The sequence below is a fragment of the Hemiscyllium ocellatum genome, chromosome 22, assembly GCF_020745735.1.
Source record: "Hemiscyllium ocellatum isolate sHemOce1 chromosome 22, sHemOce1.pat.X.cur, whole genome shotgun sequence".
Classification (NCBI taxonomy): domain Eukaryota; kingdom Metazoa; phylum Chordata; class Chondrichthyes; order Orectolobiformes; family Hemiscylliidae; genus Hemiscyllium; species Hemiscyllium ocellatum.
In genome coordinates this window covers 49,154,313-49,180,406 of record NC_083422.1, presented here as the reverse complement: position 1 = coordinate 49,180,406, position 26,094 = coordinate 49,154,313, and the positions used below count along the sequence as shown (strand labels likewise).

General features: G+C 42.5%; 1 protein-coding gene across 2 annotated transcripts in view; it reads right to left on the bottom strand.

Annotated features, from left to right (window-relative positions):
* Positions 1 to 26,094, bottom strand: part of prom2 (prominin 2) — an 82,886-nt gene that overhangs the window by 11,212 nt on the left and 45,580 nt on the right. For both annotated transcript variants that reach the window (XM_060842474.1, XM_060842475.1), the window contains exons 14-17: positions 22,668 to 22,759; positions 7,707 to 7,791; positions 3,282 to 3,428; positions 1,981 to 2,052 (exon numbers count right to left, since the gene is read on the bottom strand). In XM_060842474.1, the coding sequence (XP_060698457.1) occupies positions 1,981 to 2,052; positions 3,282 to 3,428; positions 7,707 to 7,791; positions 22,668 to 22,759 (396 nt within the window). The remainder of the gene's footprint in view (positions 1 to 1,980; positions 2,053 to 3,281; positions 3,429 to 7,706; positions 7,792 to 22,667; positions 22,760 to 26,094) is intronic.

Genomic DNA, 26,094 nt, shown 5'->3' with positions numbered 1-26,094 from the left:
TTGAGAAGATTTGTAGCTCAAGTTGAAGTTCTGGATGTAGGTTTGCTCACTGAGGTGGAAGGTATATTTTCAAATGAACAAATGAAAATGAACCTTCCAGCTCAGCAAGCAAACTTACATCCAGAATCATTAATGTGTGCACTTATTAGCATCGAGCAATAATACATTTTCCTATTTCAGAGACCCAGGTTTGACTGGATAAAGCACATCTTCTCTGTCAAACGCTGCAAGATCTGGTAGAGCATGGAGAAAGTGAGGACTGCAGATGCTGGAGATCAGAGCTTAAAAATGTGTTGCTGGAAAAGCGCTGCAGGTCAGGCAGCATCAAAGGAACAGGAGAATCGACGTTTCGGGCATAAGCCCTTCTTCAGGAATATGCCTGAAACATCGTTTCTCCTGTCCCTTTGATGCTGCCTGAGCTGCTGCACTTTTCCAGCAACACATTTTTAAGCTCTGATAGAGCATCGGCTTGATACCAAGTAAATCCCCCTTATGCTATCCAATTGAAGGTTGCTGATTTTTATTTCACACATTCTCATGGTCTGAATGTTGCTGACTAACCCTTTGAAGGTGCTAATGACCCTTCTCCTAAAACATGGGTAATGATTTGGTACAGTTGAGTGTCTCTCTAGGTTATTTGAGAAGGCAATTAAGAGGCACAATATCTAGACCCAGAACAGATAAGATGACAAGGTTTTCTTCCAACAAGGTCAGAAATCTATACTTGGGTTACTAGAATAGTTTGACCTCACTTTTACTAATACCAGTTTCTTTATTTAAATTTAATTCAAATTCTCAGAATACAATGATCATTTTGAAATCGTGTTCTCTAGGACATGAGTCCAAGATTTTGGATTCCTAGCCCATTAACACAATCATTCCAATACTATACCCAAACATCTTCTGCTTGGATGTATTCCAAGATGTTTCATTACATGACCCCAAAAATTCTAACTGTTCCAACCCCCACATTCCCACTGTGGCAACACAACATTTCCCTTGTTGAAGAGGTTTAGGAGCTGATTGAAACAGGAATGGGCAAATGAATGCACTTCCTCACGGCTGCTGTTTCTTACAAGAGGAGCTTCAAAGATTCTAACACATGAATCGAATCCGGCAATCTCCTTGTACTACTCTTTAATTTGTCAGTGGTAGAATGCTGGGATAGTGATTAGCTTTACAGCTGCTTTAATGCACTTTATTGGCACCTCCCCTACAGCAATGCTCACTGCAAGTTGCTTTTTTCAATGTTTATAATGACAGAAGCATTGCAGCCTGTGTTATTCCTTCTATTCAAGAAGGAGGACAATGGCATCTCAACTGAACTGTCTAGTTTTGGGTGCAACTTAAATGTTTGGAACATTTTTATGAATATAAACATAGGGTAAAAGAAAGGGTTCCTTCATACAGCACCTTTCACGATCACATGTTGTCCCAAAATGTTTTAGACAGTTACATATTTTTTAAAGCAAAGCAAATGTAGGAAACTTATCAGCCAGTTTGTGCACAGCAGGATCCCATAAACAGACTACAATAATGACTGGGTAATCTGTCAGTGATTAAAGGGATTAATATTTGCCAAAATATCATGGGTACCTCCTTTGCCTTCTTCATAATGTCACTGGTTATTTTACATCCAACTGAGAGGGCTGACAGAGTGTTGAATTAACATCTCACCTGAAATATAGAATTTTGAAACAGAGCAACACTCCTTCAATAATGCACTGGCAGAGTTAACCCAGATTTGGTATTCCATTCTCTGGTGTGTACTCAGGCCAATATAGAGACTGTCTGTAGAGATATTCCATGGAGTTATTTACAATGGTGATATATCCCTGTGGACTTGGTCAGTATCTAACCAGCCCTATCGATTTCACCTCAATTAAAATTAAATTTGCCAAAATAAAATATAATTGAAAAGAGAACCGAAAAGTGTGCCATCTCTGCTTTCTGGCACAAGTCAATTACAAGTGAACTCACCAAGCTCTTTGAGGTATTTTGTAGTTTCCCCACAGTGATGTGCAGTTCCTGCTGAAATAAGGGCAGCTGCAGCTGAAAAACAGCAAATGGAAAGAAATGGATACCATATAGAATGTAACACCATATTATTATATACCTACTCTAATTGCTCTAACCCCCACCTTCTCACTTTGGCCACTGATATTTCTCCAGTGTGTCTCCCACAATGCCAAGAAGTTGTTGAAGGGTTTTTGGGCTGGGTTGACTGGGGTCCAGCACAGGCAGTCAGCAGCTTCCAAAGCCAGTCAGGCCATGTGTGGGAGCCACTACACTGATCTACTGCAATGTAATGTTTATCTGTAATCTGTTTATCTGAGTGTAACATTTGTCCTTTTAACTAGGTCTTATTTCAATGAATCTTCTTTACTCCTCTTTTTGTATCTAAGATTGCACCATGAGAGATGACATTGTAAAATTTTCACTGTATTCCAGTACTTGAGTATATGTGATAATAAAACCAAATTCTAATTCTAAAGTCATATTTGCCTTGTGACCATCTACCCAGGTTAGAGTGACGAACGTGAGAGACAACTCCAAGAAAGTGCTTGGCAGTAATTTTCTCCTGATAATAATTCTACTCCAGTGGTTACAAGTTCAGTAGATTGTTGGTGGGTGCCTCACTATGGAACTGACCGGTTTAATTTTGAGAGAACACCCAAATGTTTGTAGCTAAATATAGAGAAAGAAAAGCTTGCCATTTCGTGATACTTTTCACTACCTCGAGGTGTGCCAAATGTTTTATAACCAGTGAAGTATTTTTTGAGGTGTAGTCTCTGTTGTAATGGAGGAAACGACTTATGCACAGTAAGATCCACAAACAGAAATGAATCACATGATTAGGGATGTGGGCCTCACCGGCAAGGACAGCATTTACTAACCATTCTTTGCTGCCCTCAGAATAAGTTGAATCAGTGCAGTCCTTCATGGTATGATTCAGTGACCCATGAGACCACTTTGAGGACAGTTAAAAGTCAACCATACCAAGTTACTCACAGGCCTAGACAAAGCAATGACAGAGGTTTTCTCCTCTAATGGAAAAATTGGTTAGTTGGGGTTTCTCTGACAATCCAACAGCTTCCTAATCACTTTTTTTTTATTATTTTCTATTTCAGTAACTTGTTTAATTCAATTCAAGTTTCAGTTAATGAACTGTGTATCCAGTTCTTTGAATGACTAACTCAGCAACAGTACCACTTCACAAGTCAGTGCTTAAAGAAAGAGGTTTCTAAACAGAAAAAAAAACAAAAAAGAAAGAAATTTACCTGCTCAGAGATGCTGGTAAAGTTCAAATCTTCAATACCAATGTTTAAGAAATCTTTCAGAGTCGTCTTGCCCTTCTGATCCAGTAGTGTAATTCCTGATAAATTGACATTCAGTTGATCAAATCTACTTGATATGTCACCTGTATACTGAGAAAAATAAGACAGCAATAATTTGTGTGGGATAAAAGGAGTATGATTTGGGTGACTTCTTGGACTTTAAAATTTAAGTCATCATAGAACAAAATAATCTGGTCTCTTGGGTCAACTACTCCCAAAGCCTATGGACACACTCTCCATCAGGGAATACCCCACCCAGATATCCTCTCCCACCAGCCCATGGGCAGCACTATTCTTATTTTTGGTCCATAGACAGGAGAGAATAGTTGAGAGAATAATGAATCATGTTAAGACACTAGAAACAGTGTGAACACGCAGAAATCAGGCATCTGTTTAGTTGCTGACTGGATTTCCATTGGACCCCAATGAAAGAAATCTCAGCTGCCAAGAGCTGCTAGCCAATCAGAGCTTGCAGTTGGTAGAGCACCTGCAGGACTGTCAGTGAAAGGGTGACTACAGGATAGGTTTTGGGGGGGGGGGGGGGGGGGGGTGGAGGGGGTGGAGGGCAGGGTCTTGTGGGGTGGAGGCTGCAGGGAGAAGTGTGCCATGGGGTTTGAAAGCAAGGGTGGGGAGAGGCTCTCAATGCCCACCTGCCTGCTCAATGCCAGTCCCTCTCTTCATCATGCATGAGCTAGAGTTTCTCACCTCTCCTGGAGCTGAAGTAACTGTAGTCCAGTTGGGAATAAGCTCTCAGGTTGTCACAACTTAATCAGTTAAGAACCTCATTAGCACGAAGGCTGAGTTTGGAACTCGATTGGAGCAAGGAAGTAGGCAGGTCTCTGGGATGCCACTACCCTGACTCATTAAGTTACCTTCTGAACTATAGGCCAGCCACCTCTGGGACCAGAACATTGTGCCCAAGTCTATGTCTATGTCCTTTTGAACATGCCTCCACCACAGTTTAGCCAGTGCATTCCAGATCCAAACTATTCACGATGTGAAAAAGTTGTTTTCTCATCTTACATTTGCTTCTTTTGCAAGTCATTTTAAATCTATCCTCTCAACTTTTTTTATCCTTTTACAAAGAACCGTTTGTCCCTATCCACTCTGTCTGGACCTTCATGATTGTGTCAACAATCATATCTCCTCTTAGCCTTTTCCAATGAAAACAGTCCAAACTTTTCCAATCTATGTTCATAAATGAAGCTTCTCATTCCTGGAACTATACTCGAGAACCTCCTCTGCCTTTGTCCTTCAAATCCTTCCTAAAGTGTGGCATCCAGAACTGGCACAATAGTCATGATCCTAATTATTCAATATGTCAAAATCTTTCCTTTCTATCATCATTACTTCTTCTGCTTGTCTATCAATTATAACACCCCAGTAAATCGAAGCATGCACATTCAAAGGGTCGAGCTATTGTAAAAAGATTGACTTGATCCTTGGTGCCTCACTGGGATAATGAAACTGGTGTATTAAAAGAAAAAGTTGCAAATCCATTGAGTCTTTCATGACCTGAAGGTGTTTGAAAGTATTTTACATCCAACTAAATACTTCTGAATTGTGGTTATTGTCACATGGAGGAAAAGCACCAGTCAAATTACACACAGCAACGCTCCAACAGTGAGAATGACCAGATATTTCCAATGTGTTTTCATTGGCAAAATACTGGTCCAGAAAACTGAGGAAAACTATCCTGCTCTTCTTCATATGAGTGCTGTGAGAGGGTTAACACCCATGTGGCAAAACCTCAGCTTAACATCTCATGCAAAAGATGGCACCAGTTCTGAAATGCAAGTCTCCCTCAGCCTAAATTGCATAACTAAGCAGTAGTTCACAGCTAACTGGTGTTTGGATGCAGCACTGTGCAACTTACCAGAGGGTGGAAGTGGATACTACAGACACTGGAGAAGAGAGTCAAGATTAGAGTGATGCTAGAAAAGCACAGCAGGTCAGGCAGCATCTGTTCCTGATGAAGGGCTTTTGATTTTCCTGCTCCTCGGATGCTGCCTGACCTGCTGTGCTTTTCCAGCACCATTCTAATCTTGACAATGCAACTTATAGCCTTTGTACTGCGAGTATTTCTGCTTCATGTATGTCAAGACATTACAGTAATGCTTTGATAAAAGTAGCAGGGACCCAAAAAAAAATACAGAAATAGTCCTTGCATTCCTGTTTCTGATGCTGGCATTATTCCTTTAGAATCCTATGGTGACAGTCCCTGTCCTCCTTCAGTTTTCAAACAGATTTATCATTGGCAAATGGGATGGATTTTGAGTTCCTGATCTCCCTCAGGGTGAGTTCCCAAACTCAATTATACTTTCTGGCCTGGAAAACTACAAAAGAGGAGGCAGAGAATCCCAAAGGATGGGGGTCTGTCAGGTTGCCGCTGAGACAGGTGGGCCTTCTGTCACACAAGGAGAAAGCAGATTCAGGAATTCAGTGGATCCCAGTGTATTAGTCCCTGACTGTGAGAACACAACTTCAGCAGCCAAAACAATTCTGCTTCTCCCCACTGAACAGATAATTCCTCAATGCTCCTTATCTTATTGCGTGCCAACTCTTTATATCTAATGAAGCCTTTTCAGTTACTTCTTTTATAAATCCATTCACATGATGTGGTGTCACAGACCAGGCTAGTATTTGCCCAGAAGGCAATTAAAAATCAACTGCTTTGGGTCTGGGGTCACAATTAGGTCAAACCAGGTAAGGACCGCAGTTACCTTCCCTAAAGGGTATTAATGAACTGGATGGGATTTTACCAACAATGGTTTGATGGTCATCATTAGCCTCTTCACTCCATAATTATTTTTAAATTACTAAATTCAAATTCCACCTCATGGTAGGATTTGAACCCAAGTACCCAGAACATGACCTTGGTTTTTAGATTAATAGTCTAACCACGAGGGTATCGCCACCACTCCATCGCTGTATTGTGATTTCTGGGATGGGTCTGTTCCCATAGCCTTTCCTTTATGGAAGAGTAAGAAAGAAGTGGAAAGCTGGGGAACACCACTTAAATATGAGAACTCAGCCAGTTGAGCTGGCGAAGAGGAAGCAAACAACATAAACCCAGAAAGAATAACTGGAAATGTCCAACACTTTATCTAGGCATGACACTATTAAAAGGACCAGTTAATGCTACAAACAGGCACTACATGGACAGTCAAGAAAGATCAGCGGGTACTGAAATAACTCCACGGAGACCAGTATCCCGTCACCAAATCACCCTCTGTTTACATGTGAACACTGACACTGATCCAACTCCCTCAGAGCCAGCTCTCAGAGTGAACAGGATGTTTTTTTTTAGATTACTTACAGTGTGGAAACAGGCCCTTTGGCCCAACAAGTCCACACCGACCCGCCGAAGCGCAACCCACCCATACCCCTACATATACCCCTTACCTAACACTACGGACAATCTGACACTCCTGTTCTTATCTGCCAGCCAGGCCTCCCTGATTGGACCAGACTAACAGCCCCAATCAGGGAACTCATGTTCCATGAGGTCCACCTGGCTGACCTTGTTATAATCACTACAGATACATTGTAAAGGTTTGATTCCACATAGTATGGAAACAGGCCCTTTGGCCCAACAAGTGCACACTGTCCCTCCAAAGAGTAACCCACCCAGACCCATTTCCCTACCCCTGACTAATGCACCTAACATTATAGGCAATTTAGCATGACCAATTCACTTGACCTGCACATCTTTGAATTGTGGGAAGAATGCCCAAAGGAAACCCACACAGACATGGGGGCAATATGGTTTGTCCAGCCTGTATCCATTCGATTCCTATCAACTTGGCCTGGGACCATGTGATCTTCTGAGTGAAATGAAAATCTAGGCTGAATTCAGGAAAAGCAAGTCTGGAAAGTTCCTTTCTGAAACCTTTAGCTGAACGAGAGTCCTTGCTGATCTAGGATCCAACTGTTAAGTGGAGCCCCACTCAGCACACCACACAGCACCCCCAGTTTATTGGATGTGCCAGATCTAATATAAATCTGTGAGCTTTTGCTGCCTTAGAGAATTGTGAATGCTCTCTCATTAAATATATTTAAGACTATGATGGACAGATGTTTGTTCTCTCAGGGAAATGGGAAATGAGCAGGAAAATGGAGTTGAAGTAGTGGACCTTGTTGATTGTCTTGAAAAGGTGAGGGGGCCAGAGGGCTTAAATGAGCTACCCATCCTATTTCTCACCTTCTTATATTCAATGCTCATCGGATAACTGACCCTCTGAAGACAAAGTCCAACCTTGTACAGTCATACCGTTTGTAACAACTGCTTCAACTTTATATTCAACATTAGACCAAAATGATCAAAACAACTGAGCCTGGCTAACACCAAACTGGTTACAGACTTACCTTACTCAGGTTCAAATATTCATCCAGGCTGAAGCTCTGCCCTAGTTTCAAGGCCTTCCATGCAGATTTGTTATTGTGGCAGTCGCTGTATACAGAAAAGGAGCTCAGTGTGCAAGTGGTCACTAAGAAAGCATACAGAGTCATAGAGATATACAGCACAAAAACAGACCCTTCAGTCCAACTCGTCCATGCCAACCAGATATCCTAACTTAATCTGGTCCCACTTTCCAGCACTTGGCCCATATCCCTCTAAACCCTTCCTATTTATATACCCATAGAAAAAGATGCAATTGTACCAGCCTCCACCAACTCCTCTAGCAGCTCATCCCATACATGCACCACCCTCTACATGAAGAAGCTGCCCCTTAGGTCCCTTTTAACTTTTTCCCCATCACCCTAAACCTATGCCCCCTAGTTCTGGACTCCACCATCCCCGGGAAAAGACCTTGTCAATTTCTTCTATCCATGCCCTTCATGATTTTCCAAAATGCAGCACCTTGCATTTATCTAAATTAAACTCCATCTGCCACTTCTCAGCCCATTGGCCCACCTGATCAAGATCCTGTTGCACTCTTGAGGTAACTGTCTTCACTGTCCACTACAGCTCCAATTTTGGTGTCATCTGCAAACTTACTAACTATACCTCGTACATTCACATCCAAATCATTTATATAAGTGACAAAAAGTAGTGGACTCACCACTGGTCACAGGCCCCCAGTCTGAAAAGCAACCTTCCACCACCACTCTCTGTCTTCTACCTTTAAGCCAGGTCTGTATCCTAATGGCTAATACTCACTGTTTTCCATGAGATCTAACTTTGCTAACCAGTCTTCCATGAGGAACCTTGTTGAATGCCTTTCTGAGTCCTCCCATTTCCTCCAGACAAAAGGGGTAGCCATGGGTACCCGTATGGGCCCCAGCTATGCCTGTCTCTTTGTTGGCTACGTAGAACAGTCCATCTTCCGTAGTTACACCAGCACCACCCTCCACCTCTCCCTCCGCTACACTGATGATTGCATCGGCGTCACATCGTGCTCTTTCAAGGAGGTTCATCTACTTCACCAACACATTCCATCCTGACCTTAAATTCACTTGGACCATCTCTAACACCTCCAGCCCCTTCCTGGACCTCTCCATCTCTATCGACGAGAACCAACGCAACACTGACATTTTTTTACAAACCCACAAAGTCCCACAGCCTCCTGGATTACACCTCCTCCTACCCTGCCTTCTGCAAAAATGCCATCCTGTATTCCTAATTCCTCCGCCTCTGCTGTAACTGCTCCCAGGAGGACCAGAACGCACCAGATGACCTCCTTCTTTCAAGGCCATAATTTCCCCTCCCACGTGGTTGAAGATGCCCTCCAATGCATCTCATCCACATCCCACACTTCCACCCTCAAGCCCATCCCTCCAACCACAACAAAGACAGAACCCCCTGGTACTCACCTTCTACCCCACCAACCGTATCATCCGCCGACATTTCCGTGACCTCCAAACGGACCCCACTACCAGGAATATATTTCCCTCCCGACCCCTATCCGCTTTCCGCAAAGACCATTCCCTCTGTGACTACTTGGTCAAGTCCACACCCCCCAACAACCCACCCTCCCCTCCTGGCACCTTCCTCTGCCACCACAGGAATTGCAAAACCTGCGCCCACAACTCCCCCCTCACCTCCATCCAAGGCCCTAAAGGAACCTTCCAATCCATCAAAGTTTCACCTGCACTTCCGCAAATGTAATTTGTTGTATCCGTTGCTCCCGATGCGGTCTCCTTTACATTGTGGAGACTGGGCACCTTCCTGCAGAATGCTTTAGGGAACATCACCAGGATACCCGCACCAATCAACCACACCACCCCGTGGCTGAACATTTCAACTCCTCCTCCCACTCTGCCGAGGACATGCAGGTCCTGGGCCTCCTCCATCGCTACTCCCTCACCACCCAACACCTGGAGGAAGGACGCCTCATCTTTCACCTCGGAACACTTCAGCCCCAGGGCATCAATGTGGACTTCAACAGTTTCCTCATTTCCCCTTCCCTCACCTTACTCCAGTTCCAACCTTCCAGCTCAGTGCCATCCTCACGATCTTCCTTCCCACCTATCCGCCCCACCCTCCTCTCCGATCTATCACGTTTATCCCCACCTCCATCCACCTATTGCACTCTTAGCTACCTTCCCCCCAGCCCCACTCCCCCTCTTATTTATCTCTCTACCCCGGAGGCTCTCAGCTTCATTTCTGATGAACGGCTCCTGCCCGAAATGTTGATTTTCCTGCTCCTTGGATGCTGCCTGACCTGCTGTGCTTTTCCAGCACCACTCTAATCTTGACTCTGATCTCGAGCATTTGCAGTCCCCACTTTCGCCTCTATATAGATCACATCTACTGGACTGTCCTGAGGTTTATACACAGGGACATTGCATACAAAAGCCAGGAAGTTATGTTCAAACTATTTTTTAAAAAGTCCAGTGAGTATGCGGTTTTCATTCATGGATATGACACTTTATGAAAAACAAGAAGGGCAATATTTTCCCCACCTGCTTCAATAACAGTTTGGGGGCTCATCGTCTGAGATTTAGACAGATTCAGTCAGAGATTTGGACAGGTTTAGACAGATTCAATCAGAGATTTGGACAGGTTTGAGCTAATTTGGGGTACAAAAGATCCCAGCAGATTTAAACACTTGGCAATTAGTGTTCTAGATCTTCAAATAAAACTTGTTTAATTTTGCTTTCTTGTAGTTGGTTAAATTAAAAGTGAGGGAAATGGCTCTTTAGATTGCTAAAGAGGTTCTAGGATTTGAAGATGCTGCCCAAGTTTACCAAGAAAGTTTAGAAAGGCAGAAGAAGACAGAGACTGTGTGATTTTGAGGTTAAGTTAATATAATTTTAATAAGTGTCCTATTGGAATATTTTTACAGAGTTGGAGTCAGAAAGTAAGCAGTTAAGAGAAAGGGTGGGCTTAAGTTTGTGAATAGTTTTTGTTTAATGTTCAATTGTAGACTCAGAAAATAAATCAATGTTATTTTCTTTAAATAGTGGAATTTAAGAGTTCTCTGTCACTTGTTTTAACAGATTACAGCTTTTCTCTATGTTTAGTTTAATTAACAGAAGGGTTTCACCTCCATGTCATAACTGTTATGAAGCAATAGGTCAAACCCCTCTGTTAATTAAACCAAACACCCAGAAAACCTCGTCCCACCTCAATCTGTTCAGATGTGAGTGACAGAGAACTCCCAAATTCCACAATTTAAAGAAAATAACACCATGACGGCCAGAGTTTGTAATATGTCGAGAACAGTAATCCAGGCTGTGAGTTTCCTTAAGTTGACCAATTAATGGCCAGTGGGCGAACTCACTGTCCAATTGAAGCAGCAGGTGGGCTCTCAAGGTTGAAAATTCAACTGCAGGAGCACCCCCAGCTAGGAGGATGCAGCAGCCTGTCTTTTCCAGTAAGAGACAATGCTTTCGGTGGAGGCTTCTTCTCTCCAACATTTAGACTGAAATAAAGAATTTGGCAGTCAGGCCGTCATTATGGAAGTGGTAGCTCTTGCACAGAGCATCCAGGATTTGTAGCTGAAGCCAGGTAGGCAGAGAGAGACTGCCTGCAGCACTGAAGCCCTGTCAACCCCTGGGTAGCAGCCTCCAAACATCTAGGCTATTCAAATAGATTGGTGTTGACCTGTAACATAATTCAACATTCGTCCCACCCGTACTTGTATTTTAACATAACTACATTAAATTTTAAATCTGGTTAACATTATGGTAATGACCATTCCAGCAAGAAGATTCAAAATATTGTCTCTTGATATGCAACAGCATTACCATCACTGAGCTCCCACCGTCAACATTCTGGGGTTATCATTGAACAGAAACTGAACTGGAACTAGTCACATAAATACCAAGGCTACAGGACATGATCAGAGGTTTGGTACCTTGTAGCAAGTTAGTCGCCTCCCGATTCTCCAAAACCTGATAACTATCTACAAGGCACAACTCAGGAGTGTGACGGAAAGTCCCTCAATTGCCTGGAGGAGTGCAGCTCCAAAAATACTTAAGAAGCTTGACACCATTTAGGACAAAACAATCTGCTTGATTGGCACCACACCCACCAATATTCACTCTCTCCACTATTAATGGTTCAGTAGAGGCAGTGCATCAACAAGATGAACTGTAGAAATTTACCACAGCTCCATGGACAGCACCTTCTAGATCCACAACCATTTACATCTAGAAGGACTAGGGCAGCAGATACATGGGAACACCACCACCTGTAAGTTCCCCTCCAAACTACACACCATCCTGACTTGGAAATGTATTGCTATTCCTTCAATGTTTCTGGGTCAAAATTCTGGAAGTCCTTCCCTGACAGCATAGTGGGTCTATCTAAATCAAATGGATTATAGCAGTTTAAAAGGGTTGCTTACCATCACCTTATCAAAGGCAACAGGGGATGGGCAACAAATGCTGGCCCAGCCAGCGAAAACAATATCCCATGAACCAATAAGGAAAAGCAAAAAATAATCTGTGTTGCGTGATTTTGGTTGAGGGATTGACATTGGCCAAGACACAAGAGATAACAACCATGGTCTTCGCAATAGAGCCATGGAATCTTTTACAGCCCATAAACAGGCAGATGAAGTCTGCTAAATAAGAACCTGTGGTATCTGGGGCAAGGTACTGGCATTGATAAAGGATTGGCACACTGGCAAAAGGTTAAGTGTGGGGATAAGGGAGTCTTTTTCAGTATGGCAGCTGATGAACAATGATCTTCCACAGGGGTCCCTGTTTAGATCACAATTATTCACGTTATACATTAACGATCTGGACAAAGGAGCTGAGGGCATTGTAGTTACATTTATGGATAACACAGAGACAGGTGGAGTGACAGGTATTGTTGGGGGAGGTAGGGAGGCTGCAGAAGGAGTTAGGTGAAAGTGAGGACTGCCGATGCTGGAGATTTCAAGAACGTGATGCTGGAAAAGTACAGCAGGTCAGGCAGCACCTGAGGAGCAGGAGAATTGATATTTCAGTCGAAAGCCCTTCATCAGGAATGAGGCTGTGAGCTGAGGGGGTGGAGAGATAAATGGGAGGGGGGGTTGGGGTGAAGATAGCTGAGTGTGTGATGGAGAGTTGAAGGTGGGGGTAATGGTGATAGGTTGGAGAGGAGGGTAGAGTGGATAGGTGGGTAGGAAGATGGACAAGTAGGACAGGTCATGAGGGCGGTGCCAAGTTGGTAGGTTGGAACTGGGATAAGGTGGGGGGAGGGGAAGTGAGGAAACTGGTCAAATCCACATTGATGCTGTGGGGTTGGAGGGTCCCAAGGCAGAAGATGAAGCGTTCTTCCTCCAGACGTCGGGTGGTTAGCGAGTGGCAATGCGGAAGGACTTAGACAGGTTAGGAGAGTGGGCAAAGAAGTGGCAGATGGAACATAGTGTGGGAAAGTGTGAGGTTATGCACTTTGGTAGGAACAATAGAGCCATAGATTGTTCCTAAATAGGGAAAGAGTTTGGAAATCTGAAGCACAAACAGACTCAGGAGTCCTTGTTCATGATTTTCTTAAGATTAATATGTTGATTCATTTGGCAGTTAGGAAGGCAAATGCAATATTTGCATTCATTTTGAGAAGGCTAGAATACAAGAGTTGGAATGTATTACTGAGGCTGCATGAGGCTGTGCTGAGGAATATTGTGAGTAGTTACAGGCTCTGTATCTAAGGAGGGATAACCTTGGAGGGGGTCTGGGCAGGTTTACAATAATGATCCTGGGCTTGTCATATGAAGAGCAGTTGAGGACTCTGTGCCTGCACTCAGTGGATTTAGATGGATCAGGGAGTAGGATCTGATTGAAACTTACGGAATACTGAGAGGCCTGGATCAGTGGAAGTGGAGAAGATGCAGCCTCAGAATGAAGGGACAAGATGAGAAGGAAGTTCTTCAGCCAGAGGGTGGTAGATCTGTGAAACTCATTACTGTAGAAGGCTGTGGAGACCAAGTCATTGGGTGTATTTAAGACAGAGATAGTTGGTTCTTGAATATTAAGGCATCAAAGGTTACAGGAGGAAAACAGGAGAATGGGGTTGAGAAACATATTAGCCATGATCGAATGGTGGACTCAATGGGTCAAATGGCCTAATTCTACTCTTATGATCTTGCAGGCCTCTGTTCAACAATTCATCCAAAACATAGCACTCTCCCAGCTTGTACTGGACTGTCATCCTTGTTTTTGCCTTAAGCCCTCAAGTGGGACTCAAAACCAAACAAGTCAAAGACACGAGTGCAATCTGCTATGCCACAGCTGACAATACCTTTCACGCAATAACTTTGGTTAATAAACTCTTATCAATTTTCAGTTTTAATACCAGCTGATCTAGGATAAATTGCCATTTACCGAAGAGAGACACATGCTTCGTCAATCCCTTTGCATGAGGGCACGTTTCTTAATTGCAAAGATCCTGAAAGATCTGCCTCTAGTTTTTTTTAAGACTTTGCCCTACAGTCTTGAGCTTCCCAGGGGAACTAGTTGCTTTTTACTTAATCTAGCTGCAATACTTAATTTCTTGACAATACAATAAATCACTTCTTAATCTCAAGGAATACAATACTAGTTTGACCTCTCTTCATAATATAACATTGGGATTCTCGGTATTATTTTGGCGAATCTATGTGACACTCCCCCCATCAAAAATTTCCCAAGGTGTGGGAATCGAAGTCCTCAGTGAGACACTAGGTATGGCCGAACCAGAACGTCGTGTAGCTGAAGCATGACATTGTCCCCCTTGTGATTATTTTTAATTAACTTGTTCAGGTATGTTTTGACACACCCCCAGGGTAGGTGCAATAGGGAGGGACACTATCACTGAGTCACAAGATCCTTCTGATCCCCTTGTATTCTGGTCCATTAGATGTAATTTTTCAATTAAGCAAAAATGCAGAGCAGAGAATGATTAGATTAGATTCCCTACGGTGTGGAAACAGGCCCTTCGGCCCAACCAGTCCACACCGACCCTCTGAAGAGTAGCCCACCCAGACGATTTCCCTCTGACTAATGCACCTAACACTATGGGTAATTTAGCATGGTCAATTCACCTGACCTGCACATCTTTGGTCTGTGGGAGGAAACCAGAGCACCCGGAGGAAACCAACGCAGACACAGGGAGAACGTGCAAGCTCCACACAGACAGTCACCCGAGGCTGGAATTAAAGCTAGGTCGCTGGCGCTATGATGCAGCAGTGCTAACCACTGAGACATCTTGCTGCCCCTCGCAGGATGGGAAATTTCAAATTGGGATCAGCATGTAACTGATATTTACAGTTTAAATTCTCACGTTCCAAATCTTAAAGCAAAGTGTCCATTGGGAGAGCATTTGGGCTTGGTTAATAAAAGCTGACAAGCAGCAGGCTGGAACACAGCAAGCCAAACAGCATCAGGAGCTGGAGAAGTTGACGTTTCGGGTCTTCTTCAGGTTACACCTAAAAGTTATGTGAATAGTGTACAGGCCTCCTAACAGTACCACATAGTCGGGTGGACCATAAAGGAAGAAACAATAGGAACTTGTCAGAAAGGCACTGTGATAATCATGGGAGATTTTTAATTTGTGTATAGACTGGAAAATTCAGATTAGTAAAAAGCAGATTAAGTCGGAATTCGTAGCATATTTTCAGAATAGTTTCACAGAACAGTATGTTCTGAGCCAACTACACCTGGTGTTACATAATCAGATAGGATCTAATTAATACTCTCATGATGAAGGCACCCCTACCGAGCCACTGCCATAATATAATTGAATTTTACACTCAATTTCAAGAATGGAGACATTTTTAAAAATTTAAATAAGGGCAATTGCGAATGCATGAAAACAGAGCAAGCTGAAATGAATTAGACCATAAGACTACGAAAGTACAAGGCATAGAAGCAAAGGTAGGCCATTTAGCCCATCAGACCTGTCCTGCTATTCAATCTCACCCAATAATCCGCAATTCCTCTTTCCCGCCTTCCTCCCATAACCCCCTTACTGATTAAAAATCTCTTAATCCCAGCAAATGGGCAAATTAGTTTACATAATAAGTCAATAGAGACACAGTGATAATATTTAAGGGAACATTTCAAAACAAGCAGAATAAATACATTCCAATGAGAGAGGAAATTCCAAGGGACGGTCCCCCCATCCTTGGTTAACAAGAAAGGTTTAAGAGAGTATCAAACTTTAAAAGAAAAGGAATTAATTGTGCGAAGGTAGACAGCCAGTCTGAAGATTGAACATTGTATAAAAATTAACAAAGAATGATCAAAAATTACTGAGGGAAAAATTTGAATACAAGAGAAAGTTAGCCAGTAAGAGTTTCTATAAATACCCAAAAAAAACAAAAAACAAAATGAGTCTGGAGAATTGAGTAAGAAATGACAAATAAAATGAAGAAGTATTTTGCATCAGTCATCACTATAGAGAATATATAGTGGTAGCAATGAATCAGGACATAGAAGAAAGGGAAAAACTCCAGAAAATCACAATCACCAGAGAAATGGTGCAGAGCAAATTGTTATACAAGTGCCCAGATCCTAATGGACCTCATCCTAAAGTCCTAAGAGATAGTAGCTAGTGAAATAGCTGATTCATTGGTTTTAATTTTCCAAAACTCCTTATATTCACAAAACGTTCCATTCTATTGGCAGGTAATAAAAAAAGAGACAGGAAGCAGAAAATATAAGTCAGTTACATTAACATCTGTCATAAGGAGTATGTTAGAAGCTATTATTAAAGACGTTATAGCAATGCACTTGGATAAATTTAAGGCAGTCAGGCAGTGTCAACATGGTTTTGTGAAAGGGAAATCTTGCTTAATCAATCTCATGGAGTCAGAGTGACGTACAGCATGGAAACAAACCTTTCGGCCCAACTCATCCATGCTGACCAGATATTTTAACTAAATCTAGTCCCATTTGCCAGCACTTGGCCCATATCCCTCTGAACTCTTCCTATTCATAAACATATCCAGATCCTTTTAAATGTTGCAATTGTACCAGCCTCCAACACTTCCTCTGACAGGTCATTCCATACATGCACCTTCCTCTGCAAGAAAAAAATGCCACTTATATCCCTTTTAAATCTTTCCCCTCGCACTTAAACCTACGTCCTCTAGTTTTAGAGTCCCCTACCCCAGGGAAAAGACCTTGTCTATTTTCCCTATCCATGCCCCTCATGATTTTATAAACCTCTAAGATCACCCCTCAGCCTCTGACATTCCAGGGAAAATAGCCCCAACCTATTCAGCCTCTCCCTACAGCTCAAACCTTGCAACCCTGGCAACACGCTTGCAAATCTTTTCTGAACCCTTTCATAACATTGTTCCTATAGCAAGGAGGCTTATTAGAGTTTTTGAGGAAGTAACATGTGTTTTGGATAGAGGAAAATGTACTTAGACTCCCAGAAACATTTGATACAGTACTATTGTATATAGTAAATAAAAGCTTATGATATAGAGTGGCAGATTGACATTGATAGAATATTGTCAAAATTAGAGTGATGCTGGAAAAGCACAGCAGGTCAGGTGGCATCAGAGGAGCAGGAAAATCGACATTTTGGGCAAAAGCCCTTCATCAGGAATGAACAGAATATTGCTGGTGTCCAGGAAGCAGAAAGTAGGCATAAATGGATCTTTTTCCTGATGAAGGACTTTTGCCCGAAACGTCGATTTCGCTGCTCGTTGGATGCTGCCTGAACTGCTGTGCTCTTCCAGCACCAGTGATCCATAAATGGATCTTTTCCTGCTAACAAGATGTAATTTGGAAAGTCAAATCAAGATAGGAGTTGCATGGTGAATGGTAGAGCCTTAAGGAGTGTAGTGGAACACAGGGATCTTGGAGTTTACGTTCATAGTTCTCTGAAAGTGGAGTCAAAGATAGACAGGGCAGTGAAGAAGATTTTTGGCACACTGGCCTCCATCAGTCAGGACATTGAGTATAGAAATTGGGAAATTAGGTTGCAGTTATACAAGATGTTGGTGAGGCTGCACTTGTGTTCAGTTTTGGTCACCTTGTTATAGGAAGGATGTCATTAAACAGGAAAGAGTGCAAAAGAAATTTACTAGGAAGCTGCCTGGACTCAATGGTCGAGTTATAGGGAAAGGTTGGACAAGCTAGGACTTTTTTCTTTCGATCATAGGAGACTGAGGAGGGACCTTATAAAGATGTAGAAGATCATGAAAGGCATGGATAGGGTGAATGCACTCAGTCTTTTTCTCAGGGTTGGCCAATTGAGGACTGGAGAACATCAAGTTACGGTCAGAAGGGAAAGAATAAAAGAGAGCCGGAGAGGCAATAGTTTTACACAGAGGGTGGTAGGCATATGGAATAAGTTGCCAGTGGAGGAAGTTGAGGCAGGTACATTAATAACATTTAAAAGGCATTTGGACAAATACAGGAATAGGAAAGGATGAGAAGGATATGGGCCAAGTGCAGGGAAATGGGGTTAGCATGGTCGGACATATTTGGTCGACATGGACTGGTTTGGGCCAAAAGGCCTGTCTCCGTGCTGTAGGACTCTATGAGTAATGTATCACAGAGGTCAGTGCTGGGATTCCAACTATTTACAATTCATATAAATCACTTGGATGAAGGGACAGAAGGTATGATTGTCAAATTTACTGACAGCACGAAGATAGAGAGTGAAGTAAATTGTGAAGAAGATCTAAAGAAGCTACAAAAATGTTTGGATAGGTTATGTAAGAGGGTAAGTATGTGACAAATGGAGTATAATGTGGGAACATGTGAAATCATCCATTTTAGAGGAATAAAAAAATTATTTAAGTGGTGAGAGATACCTGAGCTCTGAGCTGCAGAGGAATTGGGGTATAGGACTGCATGAATCACAAAAGGCGAGTGTGCAAGTACAGCAAAAAATGAGTAAAGCTAAAAGAATTTTTTTTTTTGCAAGGGAACTCAATTTAAAAGATGAGAAGGGCACTGGAATCACACCTGGAGTACTATGCACAGTCATGGTCTGCTTATTTAAGGAAAGATGTAAATACATTGGCAACAGTTCAGAGAAGATTCACCAGACTAATATCTAGAAAGGGTGGGTCATTTCATTAGGATAGGCTGCAGAGGTTAGGCTTGCATCAGCTGGTACTTAGAACAGAATCCAGAGGAACTTTGATTTTCCAAATATCAATTATCTGAATATCAGATTATGCAAAGGAGATCTCGAGGTGCCGATAGAAACATTACATCAAAGATGTGTTTCCAACAGGGATCACATCTTATGTTTACAGTGATTAAACAGGTACCATCTCCAAATGACTGACCTCCGCCCTCCCTTTCTCTCTCCTCCCACACCTTCCCTGGAGTTCTACACAGGAGTGTAACCTAAACCCCTCTTCCCCAGATAATCTCTCCAACATTGTCCTGTAAAGGACAGAGGTGGAACTTGTCAAAACGTTGCAGTAAAAAGTTGTGTCTATGGGTGCGCGCGCGCTATTTGGAGACTCACACTCCCCCAAAAGGCAGCAGTGGCAGCAGTCTTGTTGTTGTTGTCCAGTCCGGCTGCCCCAGAGAGGGGGCTGAGGCCCACCGGGGGCGGTGTTGGACCGGGGCAGGTGCGGTTGGGGGGCGGTGTTGGACGGGGCAGGGGGCAGTTGGGTAGTGTTGGACGGGGGAAGTATGGGGGTGGGGGCATGGGGAACGATGTTGGATGGGGGGAGCGGGGGCTCGCATGTGGTGTGTTGATTCCTCAACTCCTAAACAGGGAACAGACTTTAAAGTCTCCGAGTCCCAGAGAAAAGGCATTTAATCAAGTGGATATGGCATGCTTGCCTTCATTGGGCAGAGTATAAAAAATGGCAAGTCATGTTGCACCTATAGAATTTTACTTTGGCCACATTTCGAAGATTGTGTACAATTCTGGTCACCACACTACCTGAAGGTGGTGGAGGCTTTGGAAAGGGTACAGAAACAATTTACCAGGAGGTTGCCTGGTTTGGAGGGTATTATCTCCAATTACAGATTGTACACACTTGGACATCAAAGGCTGAGGGATTACTGGATAGAAGTTTATCAAATTGTGACAGACATGGATAGTATGAATAGTCAGAGTCTTATTCCCAGAGTAGAAACATCAATTACAAGGGGACATAGGGTGAAGGTAAAAGGTTCATCGAAGTTGGTAGAGGCAGGTTTTTTTTATGCAGTGAATGGTAAGTGCCTGGAATGCACTGCCAGAGGAGGTGGTAGAAGCAGATACAATAGCGATGTTTAAGAGAAATTTTGACAAGAATAGGCGGGGAATAGAGGGATACAGGTTTTAGTTTGGAAAGGTAGCAACAGGCTTGGTGGACCGAAAAGGTGGCAACAGGCTTGGTGGGCCGAAGGGCCTGTTCCTGTGATGTACTGTTCTTTGTTCTTAGGCCGATAGGGCTGAATGACCTACTCCTCCTTTTTAAGATATATGAAGAACATTTTAATGTAACAGAGACTCAAAGCATTTGCAGTGAAATTAATATAGTTTTTGAACAGTACTCCTTTAAATATAAAATGTGTAATTATTCTTTCACCAGAAGATTTAACAGAGTAAAACCGTCTCACTCTGGAGAAAGCTATATAAAGTTGTCCAAGTGTAAATCATACCTAGAAATATAAATATAAATTTGTCATGAGTCTGGCCCCGTGACTTATCTATAGACATCTAATATGAAAATCTAATTAAGAAGTTTTATTCTTGAGTTCTAAAGGCAAGTTTACATCTTATGGGCTTAATTATTCAGGATATAAACATTTTATTTCCTCTAAAATCGGTCAGTTATAATGTTAGCGTTTATCATCTAAAAAAACAATTTCTTAACTATCCTTGTTCGATTACAATTCAAGTTTCATGCCAACATTATAACTGCTCCTTCCCTGAGTCCACATTTCTATGGTGCCATGTCCATTGGAGTGGGAAACTCTGATGGGATTAGACTGTCATTGTCTGCTTCATTTTTAAAATCAACACTGAAGTGCTATTTTAATTCAGCAGACAGCTTCTGTCAAACAATTTCATTCAAGTCTTATGAATCTTCATCTTCAGTTTTCAGATAATAGGTTTTAATCAAATAACTTCCGATCATTTTGCCGCACTTGATCAAATCTGTCATCATAGGGTCTAGATTGGTGTGGGAGATTCTCAGCCAAGGGGTTACTGGTTAAAAAGAGTGTGTGGCCGATGCAACAGAGATGAGGAAAAATTTATTCTCACAGAGGGTCATAAATCTTTGGAACTCTCCCTCAAAAGGCAGTGGAAGGACAATGTTCGAATATTTTAAAGGCAGAGGTAGTTAGTTTTGTGATAAGCAAGGAGTGAAATGTTATTGGGGTTAGTGGGAAGTGTGAGCAATCAGATCTTATTGAATGATGGAGCAGGCTTGAAGGGTAGAGTGATTACTCCCATTTCCAAGTCCTATGTTCATATTGTATCACATTCATCTATCACATGGCACCTCTCCCTCTATGCCATTCCTCCATTTCAATTCCAACCCTGTCTTGCCATCCTTATCTTTTCTATTAATCCTATGCCATCCTTCGAGGAAATAATCCTTCCTATTAGAATAACTTTATTACTGGGCACCCTTTATACTCTCCTCAACAAACCAGCTCAGGCCACTACCTCATCAATAACCAATGGCAGCTATACCTACAACACCAGCTTTAGTTCCTCAATGCACACCACTGCTGTAGGCACAGGTACTGCCCAAAAAATAAACCAACCCACACTATTTAAACTAACCAATCAAAAACAACTGGACTTAAGAAAAAGTGAGTATTATTGTTACAGATTTATCTGAGAATTGAAAAGAGGAAGCTAAAGGATCCATGCAATTCTGTGAGAACTTGTATAACTTAGAGCACTAATTCCCAGAAGCACCTTTTCCTTAATCTCTCCAGTCTCACCACCGGGAACAGAATTTCACAGTAAGGGGAAGTTCCATGATCCTGTGGCTGCAACAACAGAGTTAAAACTATGCGAATGAAGCTTTTTTGAGGCAGTGGTAGTGTCCCTACCCCAGAGAGGTCAGATAGTAGACCTTTTGGTCGAACTCATCCATGAAGGCTAAGTTTCCCAAACTAACCTAATCCCTTTACGTGCATTTGGCCCGTATCCCCGCAAACCTTTTCGATTCACGTACCTATCCAAATGTCTTTTAAATATGTAATTGTACCTGCATCCACCACTTCTTCTGGTACATAGAGCCACCCTCTGTGTAAAAATGTTGTCACTCAGGTCCCTTTTAAATCTTTTTCCTCCAAGCTTAAAAATATGCCCTCTAGTTTTGAATTTCCTCCCATGCTAGGGAAAAGACATTTTCTAATCCTCTTAAATATGTGTCTCTTGATTTTACAAACCTCTATAGGTCACCCCTCAACCTCGTACACCCCAGTGAAAAAAGACCCAGCCTATGCAACCTCTCCTTATAACAAACCCTCCAGTCCAGGTAACGTCCTTGTAAATCTTTTCTGCACCCTCTCCAATTTAATAATATCCTTCCTACAGCAGGGTGACCACAACTATACACAACACTCCAAAAGTGCCCTCACTAATGTTCTGTACAACTGCAACCTGATATCCCAATTCTTATACTTAATGGTCTAAGCAATGAAGGCATGGGTGCAAATGCCTTCTTTACCAACCTGTCTACCTGGGATGCAACTTTCAAGGAACCATATACCTGAACCCCAAGTCTCTCTGCTCTACTACACTTTCTAAGACCCGACCACTAACTACGCGAGTTCTGCTCTTATTTGTCTGGTGTGTAATAACATCTTTGAACAGGTTGATAAATAAAAACAGGAGTATAACGCTGTGATTGGTTTAATGGTCTCCAATCCTTATTAACTCCAGAAACTTCTGTAAAACACAACAGTTTGTGGTAAATAGGGAGATAATTCAGATGCAGCTCTAGTTCTAATGTTAAAGGAATGTTCACTCACTTGTAAATATTGTTGATGCTCAGATGGGTATCCTTTAGTCCGAGTATGTGTGTCAGGTTAAAGTTAGCCATCAGCCCCGAGCTTTCAATTACCTACAACACGAGAGGAATATACAGGTTTCATATAGTTTCAGTACAGTCCTCTCCCCAGTTTGTGGATGCCTCAGAATAATCTCCTGCACACAGTGCTGTACACAAGCAGGAATAAGTTCTGATGAAGAGTCATCTAGACTCAAAAAAATAGCTTACTCTCTCTCCACAGATGCTGTCTGACCCACTGTGATCTGCAACATTTGCTGTTTTTAGTCAAGGTGAAAAAATTGTTTGGCTTATTTCTGCTAATTCTGTTGTATCATTCTGATGATCAACTGTCAGTCACTTACCCCTCACCAACCACTTTGATCCAACTCTTTCAGGTTTACTGGGCTCCTCTTTATTCTGCTTTGTGTACACTGTCACCGTTTTGTGAGAAGAAATTGCATAACTGAGCCACAAAGTGCAGAGACAATATCCTACTTGGAGATCATGTGAAACAAACAATATCAGAACTCAATGGAAATGAAATTCAGTTAAAGTGTAGCACCCAATAAAATATCAAGTTCAGTTGACTTTTCTTCAGAAATGGTCTGGACTTTAGTCTCAATAAAATCTCCGAGTAAAAAATGAGGTCTGCAGATGCTGGAGATCACAGCTGAAAATGTGTTGCTGGTTAAAGCACAGCAGGTTAGGCAGCATCTCAGGAATAGGGAATTCGACGTTTCGAGCATAAGCCCTTCATCAGGAATCTCAATAAAATCTCACCAGTTTTATATTAATATCAAGTTAAGGTTATCCCATGCGGTGTACAAAATAAAAAGGCTGCATTTGATCATGTTCCAACTGTAAGAGTACACCGCCTATTGCAGCTATTAAGAAATCTGTATTTGCCATTTAATGGCATGTTATACAACCAGATGTGGCATCCAATTACCACTTGTAATTTGCTTTCAACCATGCTGATATTTATGCTTCGGGCATGAGCCCTTTTTCAGGAAGGCTCATGCCCGAAACGTCGATTCTCCTGCTCCTTGGATGCTGCCTGACCTGCTGCGCTTTTCCAGCAACATATTTTCAGCTCTGATCTCCAGCATCTGCAGTCCTCACTTTCTCCATGCTGATATTTATGCAAAGGTGAGAAAGGGAAGGAAACAGGGTTGAACAGACAGATCAGCCACAAGTATTAGAATGCTTTGGTTCCTAGCAGATTGACACCCTCTAAATAATACTTCAGGATATTCATAGGATAGTACTCTGCACAGACATTATATAGAACCCTGTGGGATAACCATGAATGCAGGATGAAGACAAAGACTTCTGAAAGTTGGCATCAGGAATTACAGTGAAATTAAAAAGCTTCACAGTATGGTTGAAATCTACTTAATTTAACAGGAGAGAAATCTAAAGAGAGATTCGAAAGAGACGTTTGAGTTTTAATTGAATAAATAAGGAGAAACTGTATCCATTGGCAGGAAGGTTAGTAACCAGAGAACACTCATCATAGAATTCCTGCAATGTTGAAACAGGCCATTTGGCCCAACAAGTCCACACTGAACCTTGGAAGAATGTCCCACCCAAACCCATGTCCCTACCCTATTACATTTCCACTGACTAACTGACACATAGCTGGACACTATGGGCAATTTAACAAAGCCAATTCATCTAACCTGCACATCTGGGAGGAAACCAGAGCACCCGGAGGAAACCCATGCAGAACCAGGGAGAACATACAAATACCACACAGAGAGTCGCCCTAGGCTGGAATCGAACCTGGGTCCCTAGCGCTGTGAGGCAGAAGTGCTAAACACTGAAACTAAACATGTTTAAGTGTATTTAAATAGTCATTGAATAAACATATGGATGATGATGGAATAGTGTAGGTTAGTCAGGCTTCAGATTGGTTCCACAGGTTAGCACAACATCATGGGCTGAAGGGTCTGTACTGCACTGTAATGTCCTATATTCTATGTTCTAACACAAATTAAAGGCAGAAGAACCAAAGGAGAAATGTGGAAGCTTTTTTTAATGAATAGAATCTGGAACTCACTGCCTGAAAGGGTGATAGTAATAATAACATTAAAAAGGAAATTGGATAAATACTTGACAGAGAGAAAGTTACAAAACTCTGGGCAAAGAGCAAAGAAATGAAACTAATCAGATAACACTTTCAAAGGGATGTCACAACAACGATGAATCGAATGGTTTCCTTCTTCTTTGGTACCTCTCCACAAATGTCTTGTATCCATGCAACTTCTTATCATTATCTCTTAGAAACATTGCACAGCGGCGGCTCGGTGGCACAGTGGTTAGCACTGCTGCCTCACAGTGCCAGGGACCTGGGTTCAATTCCCACCTCAGGTGACTGACTGTGTGGAGTTTGCACGTTCTCCCCGTGTCTGCGTGGGTTTCCTCCGGGTGCTCCGGTTTCCTCCCACAGTCCAAAGATGTGCGGGTCAGGTGAATTGGCCATGCTAAATTGCCCATAGTGTTAGGTAAGGGGTATATGTAGGGGTAGGGGTAGGGGTATGGGTGGGTTGCGCTTCGGCGGGTCGGTGTGGACTTGTTGGGCCGAAGGGCCTGTTTCCACACTGTAAGTAATCTAATCTAAATTTAGGAAAGCTCTTGTTCAAGATGGGAGTCTCATATTCAATAAGTAGTGCCACTGTTATGAGCCAGAGCTCAGGTTTAAGTTTCACTGCAGTGATGGAAGAAGAATGCTTGTGATCGGTTTGAAAATTAGTCTGCTAATTTGTCTGCTAGTCATTACAATTACCCAAAGGAAGAGAAAGATTGAGTAAAACCATAAACAAACAAGAACTTTTCTAACAATTCATTCTTGGTTAGTATCATCGGCTAAATTAGCATATCATGGTGGCTCAGGGGTTAGCACTGCTGCCTCATGGCATCAGGGACCCAGGTTCAAATCCAGCCTTGGGTGACTGTCTGTGTGGAGTTCTCCCAGTGTCTGTGTGGATTTCCTCCCACAGTCCAAAGATGTGCAGGTTAGGTGATATGGTCATGCTAAATTGCTCATAGTGTTCAGGGATGTGAAGGCTAGGTGGGTTACTCTTTGGAGGGTTGGTATGGACTTGTTGGGCCAAATGGCCTGTTTCCATACTGTAAGGATTCAATGATTTGTTGTTCATTGCTAATTGCCCTTGAGAAGGTGTGGTGAGCTGCCTTCTTGAACAATTGGAGTCTGTGTCGTACAGGTACATCCACAGTGCTGTCAAGGAGGGAGTTCCAGGACTTTGGCCCAGTGAGGGTGAAAGAATGGTGATACATTTGCAAAGCAGGAACATTTATGGTTAGAGGGGAACTTGGAGGTGGTGAAGGCCACAGAATCTGAAACATTGGAAATAAATATTAGATTAGATTCCCTACAGAATGGA